At 45.8% G+C, this 16,129-nt stretch overlaps 1 protein-coding gene across 10 annotated transcripts in view; it reads right to left on the bottom strand.

The window, feature by feature from the left end:
• Nucleotides 1–16,129, bottom strand: part of PPP1R12B (protein phosphatase 1 regulatory subunit 12B) — a 133,077-nt gene that overhangs the window by 37,467 nt on the left and 79,481 nt on the right. For all 10 annotated transcript variants that reach the window (XM_085561521.1, XM_085561520.1, XM_085561527.1 and 7 more), the window contains 5 exons: nucleotides 15,150–15,240; nucleotides 14,012–14,164; nucleotides 13,139–13,322; nucleotides 12,488–12,600; nucleotides 11,168–11,212 (listed from right to left, as the gene is read on the bottom strand). In XM_085561521.1, the coding sequence (XP_085417647.1) occupies nucleotides 11,168–11,212; nucleotides 12,488–12,600; nucleotides 13,139–13,322; nucleotides 14,012–14,164; nucleotides 15,150–15,240 (586 nt within the window). The remainder of the gene's footprint in view (nucleotides 1–11,167; nucleotides 11,213–12,487; nucleotides 12,601–13,138; nucleotides 13,323–14,011; nucleotides 14,165–15,149; nucleotides 15,241–16,129) is intronic.

The raw sequence follows: 16,129 nt of genomic DNA on the forward strand, positions 1-16,129 counted from the left end.
TTGTTAGGCCTCCTGCTCTCACCTCTTTATTCACTGCATCCATCACATTCTGTGCAAAGAAATTCTGCTTGTTCTGGAGAGAAACTGCTCATTCTGGTGCATAATGAGTGAATTTGGCATTGGCAGCACAGTCACTTGTCCCAGGGCATGTGACCAAAAGCCAGTCTTCGAAAGTGATCACAGACCCCAAAAAAATCCTGGTTTTGTTAAGTCTGGAAAATATCCCAAGTCTTCTCACCTATTCTGTGTTCTGGTGTTTGTGGTTTTTTCCTGACAAGGATTTTCTGCTTTGGCTATTTAGATGCTTATGGAGCAGGAGAAGGACTGGACTCCAGTTCAGGGGTTGGTGGCACTGGTTGGTTGTTTTTTGTGTTTAATTGGTCTTTTTCAACCTAAAAAAATGTAGTAACTCAGCTCCACTCTTACCCCCTCATTGCTTATTAACAGTCATGTTCTCATGACACTAGGTAACCTGAGCAGGTAATTTTGACCAAGTATGTCTTTGTACAGTGAGAGAACTAAAACTGGCTTCAAAATACAGATTTTTATTCCTGGGGTATAGTCACAGTCAGCTGAGGAGCTGCTGGATTATAGAAATTAATGTGCTATACAGCAAGTATAGCCAAGGAACTGTGTGTATAGAACAGCCAAGGAACTGTCTGTATATATCTGTATAAACACATAGGTATTAATTCCTTTAGCAGTAACTAGGCCAACACCTATTACCTATACATGAAGTTATTAAAACATTACTAGTAATCTAGTCTACAGTTTGTACTTCTGGGCTTTTGATTTAGCTTATTTAATGGGACTTTGTATCTCAAGATTTAATAATTCAAATTACTAATATTATTATTACTACTTCTACTGCTGCACAGCAACTGTACATGATATATAAACCCTACTGCAAATAAGTGACTTTTAAATCAACCTCAAGCTTTACCAGGGTCAAACAGAGCTTGCAGGGTTTATTTAGCACTGCAGAAGGCAGTCAGGGTTATGCTGGGCTGCAGGACTGGAGCACAGCAACATGGTCAGGCAGTAGCTGCTCTGTAAATGGGATGTGCAGGCTCTGCTGGAGTTTTCCATAAATGGAATCTGAATCGGGGGAGGGAACACTTCCATCTGCAGAGCACAAGCCAGGATTCCCTGGAGCAGATCTACTGGGGTGCCACATAAATAGGGAGTAGAAGAAAAGGGTCTTCCTCTTCTCCCAGACACACATAGCAGCTGAGAGTCTATAATTGCATCTATAGCATCATTCTTCATCCACTTTTAATTCCCATCTCAAAATTTATCACAAAAAAGCTGGAAGTACCATGCATTAGGCATATCAGGATTAGCACTGAGCAGCACATGTAGATCATTTAGTGGAGGTGGAGAATAGCACATTTTAAGTATAAAATTTCAAAGTTTTTTTTCTTTTTCCTTTCTTATAAATAGAGGCAATAAAAAGCAAGGGTGAAGACAGTTCAAAAAGCAGCATTCTCAAATGTCATTTTAGCACCTGCAAGTGCCCAATTCTGCATGCAGGAGAAACATCTTCGAGCAGTTCTGTGGAGCAAAGTTGAGTTTTTGGAAGAAAAGGTAAGATGTCTTGGCCACTCAAATCCAACACATACAGCAGGATGAGAAGCCGGGCTGTTCACTGACCCCTCTGGGGACATCCCCAACTGCAGAGGGGGAGAACTGGATCTAAAGTAAAGGCTGCAGAGAGGGAGATAGTTTCACTGTCTTGAGTACATCATCATTTGAACATGAAGTTCAGGATAAGCCCAGTAAACCAATCTACATCTGCACTTCCACAGCGAAGGCATAGGGACCCTGAGATAGGGCCTGGAGGGGGCAGACAAACCCACAGCTCGAGAGTATCAAAGGCAGAAATGCTTCTGAGAGAGCCCACAGATGTTCACGTCCCTCTCTGAATGTGTTATTAAACTCTATTTCATGGAATCACAGAATATCTCAAGTCAGAAGTGACCCACAGGGATCATCCAGATCATCCTGCCCTGCACAGACCCCAACAATCCCACCCTGGGCATCCCTGGCAGCGCTGTCCAAACTCTCCTGCAGCTCTGGCAGCCTCGGGGCCGTACCCATTCCCTGGGCAGCCTGGGCAGTGCCAGCACCCTCTGGGGAAGAACCTTTCCTGATCTCCATCTAACCCTCCCCTGGCACAGGCTGATGGTCAGAGGTTACAGAAATGGGTGGCCACAGTGGTACAAACCAGAAACAACAAACCAGCACCACAAAGGGCTCCTGTTGAAGGGGACAGATGTGGCAGCTTTGCAAAATATAAATGTCTCTGAGATCACAGACAGGATTCCATTCAGGCTGTAAATGTAGCCATGGGTACAACTCCTGAGGCAACACCAGTACTGTTTATTGTCATGTCATAATCCTGGCCAGGTCTGTACACCAGAGATTGGTCTGGTGGCTGTGGAGGGGTTGCTTAATTTCACCCAAAATCTGGCTCTTTTCTGAACTCAGTACCATGCTTTGTTCAAAAAAAAGCATCACAATAAAATCAAAGAATCACAGGATCAAGGATTGTTGGAAAAACCTTTGAGCCCAGCTGTTCCCCCACCACTGCCATATTTACCATTAAACCATGTCCCAAGTACTACATCCACATGTTTTTGGAACACTCCCAGGGATGGTGTCTCCACCACTGCCCTGGGCAGTTGTGCCAGGGCCTGACCACCCCTTTAAAGAAGAAATTTTTCCTAATAACCAACCTGAACTTGCCCTGTCTCAACTTGAGGCCATTCCCTCCTGTCCTGTTCTCTGGGAGCAGAGCCCAACTCCCCCCAGCTGTCCCCTCCTGTCAGGGAGTTGTGCAGAGCCAGAAGGTTCCCCCCGAGCGTCCTTTTCTCCAGGTTGAGCCTCTCCAGCACCCTCAGCTGCTCCTCACCAGAACTGTGCTCCAGACTCTTCTCCAGATCTGTTGCCCTTCTCTGGCCAGGCTTCAGCAAATCCAGAGATGCTTTGCTCCGTCCACTCACAAGTCCAGTCTGAGCTTTGCTCATGCAAAAAATCAGTTTACTTCATCCAGTTTCAACCATTAAAGGATAAAGTAGTGTTGGAACACAGTATTTTCCAGGGGAAGCTGTCTGGCAGTTGCACTCAGCAAGTGTTTCCTGACAGGTTCCCTCTACCCACCCAGGCTTCTTACAAGGACGAATGCAAGACAATTTGCAGCTATGAAGAGGCCATGCCAGAGAAGCTGAGAAAGCAAACAGCAGTACAAGAACCAGATGGAAACAGCTATTTCAAGCTAAGGGACTTTCCAAAACATGACGTAGAGAAATAAAAATCTCAGGGCCTTCACAATAGTCATGATCCATTCTGCTCTTTATCTACATTGATCAGATTCTCTGTACCCAGCACAGCCACTCCACGGCTGTAAAACCTGTCTGTCAGCTCAGCTGTGGAAGTGAATGGCTGACACACAACAATATGCCAGTGCCACTGGCCAGGCAAATCTGTACCTTCAACACATTGTCATCTAGCTGTGCTTCAAGCCTATTTCTGACCATCCCTCAGCAGCAGCACGTTGTGGTGCAGAGGGTTATGTCCACTGCCAAGGATGAAATCTAAGATCAATGAAAAGTCAACCTATATGGTAAAACAGCCACCCAAACCCACCCACAACAGTGTCCAGCACTGGGTACCTAGTAGGTACCTACTATAGAATCACAAATGGCCTGGGAAGGGACCTTTGAAGAGACCTTACAGCTCATCCTGTTCCTATCCTTCTGTTCATCCTGTTCCACCTTCCACTAGCCCAGGCTGCTCCAAGCCGTCTCCAGTCTGGCCTTGGACACTTCCAGGGATCCAGGGGCAGCCACAGCTTCTCTGGGCAACCTGTGCCAGGCCTGCCCACCCTCACAGGGGAGAATTTCTTTCAAATACCTGATCTAAACTTCTCTGACAGTGGGATGCTGTTTCACCTCGTCTTGTCACTACATGCTCTTGTAAAAAGTCTTTGTCCATCTTTCTTATAGGTTTCCTATAATGAGCAATGAGGTGTAAATTAACTAGAGCAGGTGGGAAATTTCTGCCAGAAGGAGTTTTGCAGCTTAAGGATTCAACATCTTGACATACCAAACAATGATGCAGCTTATGCCACATAATGTCACTTTTCATAGGGGAAGTCCATGTCCAAGAGCAGAAAACTAACAATGACTTTCCAAACATGAGGCTTTTTCTGAAGAGAGGCATGTGGGAGGATATAAACTCTGAACAAAAAGTGACCTTTTAGAGACACAAGGGACAAACCACATCAACATAGCATTTTTCCTACAGTGGTTGTTTCCAAATGATACATTATTGCCAGAGAATTTGACTCCAATTTTCCAAACAAATTTAGATTACTCCTAAGTACTCTGCTAGCCACGAGGCAATACAGCTTCTGCTTTTTGTTCCTTCTGGACATGTCTGGGAGATAAATAATTTAGTACATGAATGTGTGATGGCACCAGCCTGCACAGGATGTCAGAAGATGAGGACAGTCTGCTTCTGGCTTTGCCAGAGAGAAGCATCCATGGAATACTGGATGGTTTGTGTTGGAAGGGACCTTAAAGCTCATCTCATTTCAACCCCTGCCATGGGCAGGAACACCTTCCCCTATCCCAGGGTGCTCCAAGCCCTGCCCAGTCTGGCCTCAGACAGTTCCAGGGATCCAGGGGCAGTCACAGCTTCTCTGGGCACCCTGTGCCAGGGCCTCACCACTCTCACAGGAACAATTTCTTCCCAATATCTGATTTAACCCTGTCCTCTGGCAGTGGAAAGACATTGCCCCTTGTCCTGTCATGCCATGCCTTGTCCCAATTCCCTCTCCAGCTCTCCTGGAGTCCCTTTAGGCACTGGAAGGAGCTCTAAGATCTCCCTGAAACCTTTTTTTTCCCCCGGTGAACACCCCCAGCTCTCCCAGCCTGGCCCCAGAGCAGAGCGGCTCCAGCCCTCAGAGGAGATCCTCTGGACTCATTCCAGCAGTTCCACATCCTTCCTCTGCTGGGACCCCAGAGCTGGATGCAGATTCTCACACTGGAGAGAAGGGCCAGACAGCAGGGCCTGAGCATGGCACATCCCAATTCCATGTGCTGCAGCCCTCTCCCACTGCCCCCAGTCCCTTTCTCCAAGGCAGAAACCCATGTCACCACAACACAGCCCACCCAGGTATCTACTGCTGTAGGCAGGAATTTTAATTCAGCAGATCAGTTCTGGAGGTTGACTTCAATCACACCAGGAGAGACATCCTTCCCCAGCCCACTGGATGACTGACACTGAGGCATGATCACCAGCTCCCAGAGGGGCCCAGAACCTGCTCCAAGCAGTTCAACAGTCAGAGATGTTTCTCCTTTCCATAGTTTTGAACATGTCACATGGACACAGATTTTGACAGTTTCCCACAAAAAGTGATGGGATGCTCTGTTACATATATAAGCACAACCATACATTGTTAACCATTAGAAAGTAAAAAACTACAAACATAAATAGACATAAAACAATAGTGAGGTTTATTCTGTCTCTGGGATGTGGTCCAGCAGCAATGCTGCTCCTCAGGCTGCTGGGTCTGGGCTAACATTCACTCTGGAGTGAGCACTCCCCTTTCCTGGAGTGGCTGTGCTGTGTCCATACAGCACTGGAGAGAAGCACACACGTGTCATGGATCCTGCTGCCACCCTGTCCATCACACTGCTGCTCTCAGCTCCTTCTGGGAAGGAAGCAGGAGAATCCTGGGACCCTGTGCAATAGCTGCCATGAGTGCAAAGGAAAAGGAGCCTGGGGTGAACTGGGATCATGGGAACTGACTGCACAGGCCTCGCAGCAATGCCACCAGCAGCCAAGGGAGCTATGGGTGGCTGCTGCAGGGCCAACCATGGCTGCAAGGGAATGACTTGCCAACAACTGAGAAAGATCAGTTGCCTCAGACTGCACCAAAAGTCTGAGAGCAATCTACTAAACAAGATGCTACAGCATAAAGTTACTTTAAATAGTTATGAGTTTGTGACCTTGGGAATCACTCCTGGAGGACTGGCTGTTTTGCTTCATCTTCCCAGGACTCAGAGATTGGATTTTAGCTGGTTTTGTGTTACTCATCCACATCCCCATCACTGCTTCACATTACACCTTCCTAATTCAGCAACTTGGTGAGTTGGAGGAATTCACCTGAAGGCATTTAGCTGTAACCCTGTAGTCACACAACCCACTTGGGTCACTTGGCTTTAGGACAAACAATGTTTTCCCAGAGCTGTAAATTGGTGCTCAGAGCCAGGCTGAGGAGTGAAGTGCTGTACCAACAAAGAGAGCAGCCACCCAGGCTGATGCCCTTCTCCACATACTGAGGTTAAGAAAAACCAGCAAAAGCACATCAGGCTGGAGAACTCACAGGACAAATCCTCTGTGCAGATGTGAAGTATTTTTGCAGGAGTATTTGCAGAATGAATTTTAATTTATCTGCTGTCTGCCCCCTCCACTTCCCAGAGAACCCAGGGCACTCTGAACACGATGAGGACGCTCTTGACCACATTCAAGCTCTATGGCAAAGCCTCAGCTCATGCTCCTTCCTGCAGCACTTTGCTGCTATTTCATATTGATATACATATTAAAGATCTTTCCTTGCAGCATACACAGCCCATTAGAGCAATTTGTTTATAAACACGACTAAACAGAGCCAATCTCTCCCAACCTTATGTTACTCAGAATTAAATGCTCTCTAATTTAACTACATGATGCAAGTGATACATGGTGCCATCTACGTGCCCTTGGACAGGAGCCAGATGGTTTCCTTCCCACATCACACCACATCTCTTCTAGAAATAAACATTCAAGGGTAAAACCAAGGGAAAATACTTATATCCTTTATCCCCAGAAGGGACCCTGGGCCTGCAGCAATGAACCATAAGATGAGCACCACCATACAGCACCATACAGTCTGGATTGAAAGCATTTTAGTTTCTTATCAGCTGGCCAGAAGTTCACCTATTTTGTTCCTTTTACTGGTCAACTTTCCCTTGTATCCCAGCAAAACATCTCAGCTCTTGCAGACATACCTTACCATATTAGGCAATGTGAGCCCTGAAAGTGGAGGCCTCTGAGCCTTCCTTGGCTTCCAAACACAGTCCACAGGCACAGGGTTGGTGCATGACACCAGGAAAGGGGCAGGAACGACTGGGGACTCCCAGGGCTCCCAGTACACCCAGACTGGCTACAACAGGACATTCACAAAGCATTTAACAAAAGCTATTCCTGATCTTCTAGTTATTCATCACATCCCTCTTTCACAAAAAGGCAAACGGCATGGTGGCAAAACTGAACTGAAGCCTCTGTGGAAGGATAAAGTGGCACTAAAAGCAAAAATATAGGTGAAAAATAGGACACACCAAAATCAGGACTCCCAGGTCATAGCTCTGAATCAGCAATAATGTTAAGACATTAAGTTTGTATAACGAATTTTCCAGTTCATTGGTCTTCCCTTAGAACTTGTGCAATTAAGCTTAGAAATTCAGCCCTTCTAAGATAGATTTAATTTATATTGGTATCTAGTTGCATCTGGTGATTTCATGGTAACAGTACAAGTAGGCAGAACACTTATTTACAAATCAGAGTGAGCCTGGTTCATTCCATAAATCAGAGTGCAGGGAGACAGGAATGGAGCCTACTTAATCCACTTACTGCAATTGTAATTCACAATCAAATGTTTCAGTGCTATTCCTCCATAAAACTTAATTCCATTAGTGTGTCTGGGGTTTATACTGGGCTATACAGACTGTCCTGAAGGTAGTTCATGACAACAGACATTTTGGTTGATACTTTTACTGCTCAGAAATTTTTATTTTATGAATATAACACTCAGTGTCTTCCTCTGAATTTAAAATTTTCCTTTGTCAAACTCTCCTGTGGGTGAAGCACATCTGTAATGCTCTGGCAGAAAACTGCAAGGAGAAACAATTTTTTAAATTTTATACACATTCTCTACTTGTTCTCTATGCTCTGTCATTTAAAATATACTTTTCTTCCGAAATTGTTCCTAGCTGTTCCTGCAGTGCAATAGCAATGGCAGAAGTTTCCCAGAGAAGCTGTGGCTGCCCCATCCCTGGAAGTGTCCAAGGCCAGGTTGAATTGGGCTTGGAGCAACCTGGGATAGTGGGGGTGTCCCCGCCCATGGCAGGGGGTGGGACTGGATGGGTTTTAAGGTCCCTTCCAACCCAAACCAGTCTGTAATAGATTCTATTATTTTAAGTCAGGGCCAAGTCAAAGCCAGCAGAGTCAGGAATAAAGAAAACCTGCCCTGAAATGGAACACTGGAACATTCTCTTTAGTCTTCATCATCATCCTCCCACTGCATCCCAGACTAGCCCACTGATCCCTACCCACACTGACTCTGCTGCATTTGTCCTCATGGGCCTCACCAAGACTGGAATTCCCACTGATATTCTGCAGTCAGTGGCTTGAGGGAACAAGGAAGGTTTCACAGCTCCAGCCTCCCTCCAGCTCAGTCAGGGCATAACATGAGTTTTCAGACTCTCCCAATTTTTATTTTCTGAGAAACAGTGACAAGACTGTGGCCAAGCTTCTCCCCCACCTCTGTTTTGAGCTCAGGTCTCCCCAGACCACACGAAAACTCCTTCCTCTGCAGCTCCTTCCCACTGGAATCACAGAAAAATTTCTCCTAAAGCTGCTTCCCCAGAGGCTTTTTCCAGCTGAAGTCCTTGTACCCTTGAACATTTATTCCACAATAAAACTTTGTGTGCTCTTCCAACTTTCCACAGTGCATCCAGGCAGTCTGTGTCCCAAGGAGGGAGCTGGGCTGGGAGCAGAACACATGGAGGACACTGACACATCCCACTAGGAGACCTCTTAGCTGCCTAAACCTCAGCCAAAGTGTCTGGGCTGGTTTCCCACTCTGGTGCTCATGAGCTCAGCCAAAATAATTCATCCACTTCTGAGAATTAGAACAATATGTATTTGCTCCTTTTTTTTCTTCCCAAAACTGCCTTTACCTTTCCTGTGCTAGTCCCCAGCACTGCAGAGCTTGGAGGAGGGATTTCAAGTAAGTTATTTTTTTGGCCTCCATGAAAATAATCCTGGTATCAGCCAAGATATAAACACTGGAGGGAAAACTGGAGGGAAAATATAACCATTCCCACAAAATCAGATCCGTTGGGGTTCTGCTACTAAAACGGGACACTCCAGACTGTTCAAGTTTACAACTTGGTGACATTTGGCACCTGCCAGTCTAGAACCATAGTTACTGAAGTATTAATGATTATTAACTGTACTTTCTTATTGGCACTAGAACTGAAAGCAGAGAGCTGTTTCATGATTCCTGCCAAAGTGATAGCCAGTTAGGACAGAAATCTCTGATTTGGATCTCAAATAAACCAGGGAAGACTAACCAAGTGACATGATGCTGGAGGCATGCATTCAAGAAAATAAACTGGGAACTGGATAAAAACAAGAGGACTGGGAAAATGGGAAAAACAGCTCTAGCAGAATGGGAGGAGAGTCTAACCCAGGCCTAAGGTACATTAGGTGAGTAAGAAACCATGGTACTGGTGTCCTGAAGCACCTGCACAAAGGGGATGATGGAACTGAAGGGAAGCTGCTCTGCTTTTAGATGGATCCCACAAGAAAACCATGTGAAGTGTTAGACAAAAGGAATCCTTTCTGTTAATTTGGGGAAAACCAGCATTATGAATTGTAAGAGACTGTGCGACCTTGAATTTTTGGGCAGCTGGGTTCTCCCAAAGTGCAGCTTGTCCATTTATATGAGCAGTGAGGGCTGTGCTCAATAAAATCTCAGCAATTTTAGAACTAGACTCTAGGAAGCCTCCAAACGTGCAGCCTCAGCTACTATTTTGTCTTAATTTAGGTAATCTGGGACAACTTCCCAGAAGAACAAGACATTCCCAGCAAGTCCCAAATATGCCTGCTGGAAACAAGGTGTCCCTATTATGATTATTACTTTTAGACATTACAAAACTCCCCTCCTTCAGTCTTACTCTGAGACAGCATAAATGTCAAAACAATTTTAATGACAATAAATGGCCTAATCTTTACTGCAGGGTTCAGTGAAGGTGCCAGGAAGCTCTGCAGTGTGATGAACAGAAACTTGTGTGGGAAGAGCTGGCCTCTTTGAAGCAGGTGATGCTTCTGTGAGCAGGAATATCTCACATTTCAAGTGGAGTAAAGTGCAAAGTAAGCATTGGGAAAATAACGGCTGGCATGGAAAGATAAGCACATGTTAAACACCATCCCAGCACCACGTGAGTCCCTGGCCCCAGCAAGGCTCACCATGACTTTGCTTTATTCTGACTGAATATTGCAAGAATGAAAACAAAAACAGAGTCTGAAGAGCATTATTGCCAATTTTCAGCAAAGAACCAGTTATCTCCAACTAAATGATGCTTCAATCACTCTACTGCATTGCAAGTATAGGGAAAGGCTACCCCAGGTTCAGCAAAAATGAAACATCCCACAAGCAGGCTGGCCCCTATGCAACCTTACATTTGCTATTTCTCCCAGGTCTTCCACATTGCACTTTAATAGCTTGGAAATGTATTTAGCTTTAACATTGTCAGAGTCAGTCACATTGTCAGGCTCAAATGTGTTTCAGACAAAGACAAACAAAACCAAAGGAAACCAAGGCAATTTGGAAAGACTCAGTAATTATTATAAAATGAAAGAAAGGGCCTCAAAGGATGAGACTATTGCAAGAAGAGGGGAACACCAAACAACCTCTGACGTGCTGCTGGCAAAGACCATTTCCCGCAAGAAAACAACTCCATGAGGCAGGAGAGCAGATTTCAGAAATACAAAACATCCTGTCCGAAACAGCAGTGATTCCAAGATCCAAGGTCACACCTTCCCCAGGACACCTGGAATCCCACTGCCCCAGCACTGCAGCCCCACTGCTGCATTCCCTCCAGGCTCCACATCTCCTGTGCAGCTCTCCAGGAGCCAACACTGAATCAGACCACTCTGCAGATACACCTTATCTTTCAGAAGAGAAATCATAAGGAATTTGCTGCTTGGAACTACCTCCCTGTTCATACTCCTGAGCAAAGCCTGAACTCTTTTATAGATAAGAGTACAGAACACTCTGCCACCAGCACCCAAGAGTGACACATCAATGATCCAGATAGATGGTTTCACTTACACGTGTTTCCTTCACTTCCTCGTTTCCATCAACTTCATCTTCATCCTAGGAAGAAAGGCAAACAATATAATGAGGCAGCTCTGGAGACAACAAAACCTTAGCCCAAGCAGATAATGTATTGTTTATAGAATCATAGAATCATGAAGGTTGGAAAAGACCTCCGAGACCAGCAAGTCCAACCTTTGACTGAACACACCATGTCAACTCCGTCACAGCACAAAATGCCACATCTATGTGTGTTTTGAACCCAGCCAGGAATGGTGACTCCACCACTGCTCTGGGCAGTCTGTGCCAGTCCCTAATCACCCTTTCAGTGAAAAAATTAATTGATGATAATGTTAGGAAAACTTCTGTCAAAAAAAAGCCTGTCCAAATGCTTTTGGCTGATTATCAGACCAGGTTTGGTGTCCTAGTGGCCATTTAGGAGATTGTGTTATTGAGGACAGAATGATTCTTGAGATGGCTCCTGCCATTCCAATGCTTCTGAGGAGCTGGGACGAAGTCCCTAATACACTGGGGGAAAAAAACTTGGAAAAACTGCACATGTGAAATACTGTCATAATACTGACTTCCAAAAGTATCTCCTGTTCAGTTAGACTCCAGGTGGAAAGACTTGTCATCCCAGGTATATTGCACTTGCATAGCCTCTTGAAGCCACTGCCCTTTGTAACTGCTCCAGGATTTCATGAAGCAAATGAACTACCATGGCATCCCAGCTGGCTCTGGACTCAGGTCATTAACCATAATTTCATAATTCTTCTTCTGTCCTGAAAAAGGTGATCTGTTTTCCTACCTGAGGCTCTAACCAAAGTTTAGAGGGTTGGATTCCTTCCCTCAGACTGAAGAAATCCTCTGAAACCCAAATAAAGAGAAATGACCATGAAAAGACAGCTCTGCTGCACTTATGCCGTGAATGTTTCCTGGTGCTGGGAGGGGACCCAGACATGAGGTTTCTTCCTATTGTCTTTCTTTCATGGGGCCTAAAGAGCAGACAAATTTGGGCTTGAAGAAATTTGAAAATACTTCAGGTGGCTTGTGACCTCCTTCCAAAGGAATCAGACTTTGAATCTCTCCCATGTGGGCCCCGTCCCAGTCCTGCAAGGCTCCCATGGTACAGGTCAGGAACAGGCTGCCCAGAGCCTGCTGCTCGGTCTGACACAGGCCAAACAGGGATGTGAGGCCTTTGGATATGCCAGGCTAAAAGAGAGCTGGAGAGGGAACAACTAAGGAGAAATCAGTGGACTGGGAAGAAAATCATGAAGCTTGGAATCGGAAGAAAATTCACCCTGGAGTTTCTCTTTCTAAGGAACTCAAACTTACATCTTGTGTTGAGAAGATGATGCCGGTGCCTCTCCGTCTCTCTTTTGGCCGTCGTCGCTCTCGGATCGACTGTTTGTTCAGGGATCTGTCGTCTGAATCCTGATCTTCACACTCTGGCCAAGCAAAGAAAGACTGCTTTGGTTTCAGTGATTTACATCTGTGCTTCTGCTAAGGTTCTGGGGTTCTTTTCAAGCTGATCAAGGTCATCTTGCCTTGTGTTATATTACAAAGGAGTTATTAAACCAAATGAAATGGAATCTCAGTGTCTTACTACAGCTGGATACTCACACTCCTTCCCTCATCAGAGCCAGGGAGGTTACCCCAGCTGTCAGCTCTCCACAAGTCATTCTGACTTATTCCTGTTCTGAAGACAAACTACTAGAGGAACCTCTTTCCCCAGCTCTAATAGCTAAATGCTCCATGATCACTGTGTCATTTATTCACCCAAAATGGAAAATATTGTTTTATCTCTCTGTTAAAAGCAATAAGAATTTGTTTAACTTCATTTAAACAAATAATACTTGTTTTGCGACATGGCAGCTTCCCTCAGAATAACCAGTAAACGTATTCTCTCCATCTGTACACACTGGAAATTCTAAACCACAAGCAAACCCTTGAGTTTTATCTGTTCCTCATTCTCCTGGTACGTACCATTTTTCTCCATCTCTGTGCCTGCTGCTCTGAGATCTGCTGGATTCATGGAGTCCAGCCCTAGATATTTATTTGTTCGAGTCAGGTATGAGCTTGTATAGAGCAGAGGTGCTGCTGTGGAAGGAGACACAGGTGTTGTGGGTTTGTCGGGCTGCGCTGGGCCCCTCAATCGCCGATAGACGGTCTACAAACAAAGAGCCATGATAGAAAAATAGTACAATGAAAAGGAAGTACCAGATTTTAGATTTCAGGGAAGGCAGTCATTTTTCAGAGTGCAATGGTTTCTCCACTGCTGCTGAAAGTGAACACCTGCACTTGCCAGATCAGGTCCACTCTATCAGATAAGGATGGATGTTAAAGTCATTGCACAGCTAAAGTGTAAAAGCACCCTCCACAGCTGGGAGATCTGGGATCAATCCCTTTGTCCCTACAGTTCATGGCAGGAGACACAAGTTATCAAATAGAAAGATATGATTTAGAGTGAAAAAAACAGAGGTGGTGGCAAGGGGCAGAAAACTGGTCTCTCCAGCTTTCCATTATACATGGAACCTCTGTTGAAAAACATGAACACAAAGCCTCTGTCTACACTGCACAGCAGGATGGATCCAGGCCACATTTCTATCATTAGCCTTCTCATTACACTTTCTGGGATTTACACCATTTTATTTTCTGGCAAGAGACAGAAAGGTGAAATTCCCAGAGGAGAGCAAAGGCAGAGCTAAGCTCCAGCACCTCCACATCCACCTCCCTTGCACAGAACTCAGCAGTGCCTCTCTCCAGCTAGTCTGTCCCCCTCAGAATAAAAAGATAACCCCCAAAGAATTTCTCCTGGTGTCAGCTCTCAGGCAAGGGGTGCTGAGGCAGAAGGATCACCTCGTCGTCGGCGCTCCGTCCCCACCGCGCGCGGCTCTCCGGCCTGTCGCCGCTGTCCTCGGCCCTGTCGCCCTGCGGCTCCTGCGCCTGGCGCTCCGCCCGCGACCGGCTGAACGTGCGCTCAGCCTCCTGCAGGTCCGTCAGGGTCACTCCCTGCAGGGAAACATCAGCCTTCCATTTATGCACAGAGCACAGAACCCCACACTGGTCTGGCTTGGCAGGGACCTTAAAGCTCATCTCATCTCACCCCCACCAAGGGCAGGGACACCTTCCACCATCCCAGGTTGCTCCAAGCCCTGTCCAATCTGGCCTTGGACACTTCAGGGATCCAGGGGCAGCCACAGCTGCCCTGGGCAACATGTACCAGGGCCTCCTCACCCTCAAAGCCAAGAATTCCTTCCCAATATCCCATCTAACCCTATGCTCTGGCAATGGGAAGCCATTCCCCCTTGTCCTGTCCCTCCAGGTCCTTGGTCAAAGTCCCTCTCCAGCTCTATTGGAGCCCCTTTAGGCACTGGAAAGGGCTCTAAAGTCTCCTTGGAGATTTCTGCAGCCTGAAATTACATTTTCAGTCTTTCACGTCAGTTTAAAATGCCACAGACTCACATCTGGTCAGGCTCATGTTTCATACCTATGGTAAGAGAAAGGGAAGAATTCTGTTGCCTTTACTGTATTTCTCAGTCTTTTGACATAATCACTGACTCAAAGCAACCCAAATATATGTGACCACTACAAACTAAGAGGCAGGTACATTGCAGAAAGCAAAACTTGGAAATCTAACTCGTGTATGTCTGTGGGAGGGTTTTGTAGTAATTCCTTGAAGGAAATTCTGCCAGAATCTCTCCAAAACAGTGTGAGTGTAGGCAAGTCCCTTGTCCTAAGAAATAACGTAAGAGAAAAGACAATCCTGCCTCTTTACAGAATCATGGAATGGTTTGGATTAGAAGGGACCTTAAAGCTCATCTCATCCCATCCACTGCCACGGGCAGGGACAGCCCCCACTATCCCAGGTTGCTCCAAGCCCTATCCAGCCTGGTCTTGGACACTTCCAGGGATGGGGCAGTCATAGCTTTTCTGGGCAACCAATTAACCAGCTCTCTTCATCCTACAAATGGATGTGAATATTTTCATTCTTTACCTGGGTAGACCTGCGAGTCTGCCGGGCCTGTCTGGATCGTGCCTTCCTCAGTGATTCTGCTTCCTCATCCCGCACTGGAGTCAGATATGACCTGAAAGAAAAGAAGGTGCAGAAGAGGTTAAAGTAATAGCAGATGATCTGCCTTCCTGTATCTGTAGACTCTTGAGGCATTATTCTGTTTCTCACGGGCAAAAAATAATTTTAGCTCCATCTGCTATTGCTGTTTCTTTGGGACAACTTCTCCATGAGCACACAGTACACACATGTTCACAGCACCTTCTCCCCAGAGTCTCTCAATAAACCCTTTAGTGTTGGACATATTCTGTTTAAAAGGTGCACCTATTCTCTAGATTATTTGCTCCATTCCAAATCACTGCATCATTAGGAAAAGAACCCCACTCCTCATAAATGCCCTCTCACTCAGATAAAAATCTCAGAACAGAAATCCTGCACTGGTGCATTCCTCAGACCCTCCTTCCTGTCATTATAGTCACGATCATATTCCTGCAATCTGCTGCCTTCATCAATATGAAACCCATCACGCCAGGAGCTGCTGAACTGCAGGCATCACAGAGACACATGCCTCAGAAAGAGCCATGGAAATAAAGAATGACCTTCACACTCTGCGTAAACCAAGCTCCTTAACACTGAAAAACCCACAGTTAAACACAGAAATGGGCACAACTAGATTTCATCAAAGCTGGGAAAATTCAAAAGAATTATTCACGTGAAAATACATAAATTGCAGCCTCTGCCCTGGCATTCACTGGGAGGAACTGGTGAGAAATTGAGCAGTGCTCTGAGTCAAGGGGTGTGCAGCCAGTAAATGATTTCCATGCTGAAGGAGAGGCTTCAGTCTTATGAACAGTTAATTAAACTTTACTCTTCAGCCTGGTTAATATGGAATGATTATTCACACTGTCCCACTGTACAGGGATGAGGGTGCTGGAATGCTCTCTGTAGGTCTATCACTGCCAGGT

This window comes from Lonchura striata, chromosome 26 (assembly GCF_050655825.1).
Source record: "Lonchura striata isolate lonStrDom1 chromosome 26, ASM5065582v1, whole genome shotgun sequence".
In the NCBI taxonomy this organism is placed as follows: domain Eukaryota; kingdom Metazoa; phylum Chordata; class Aves; order Passeriformes; family Estrildidae; genus Lonchura; species Lonchura striata.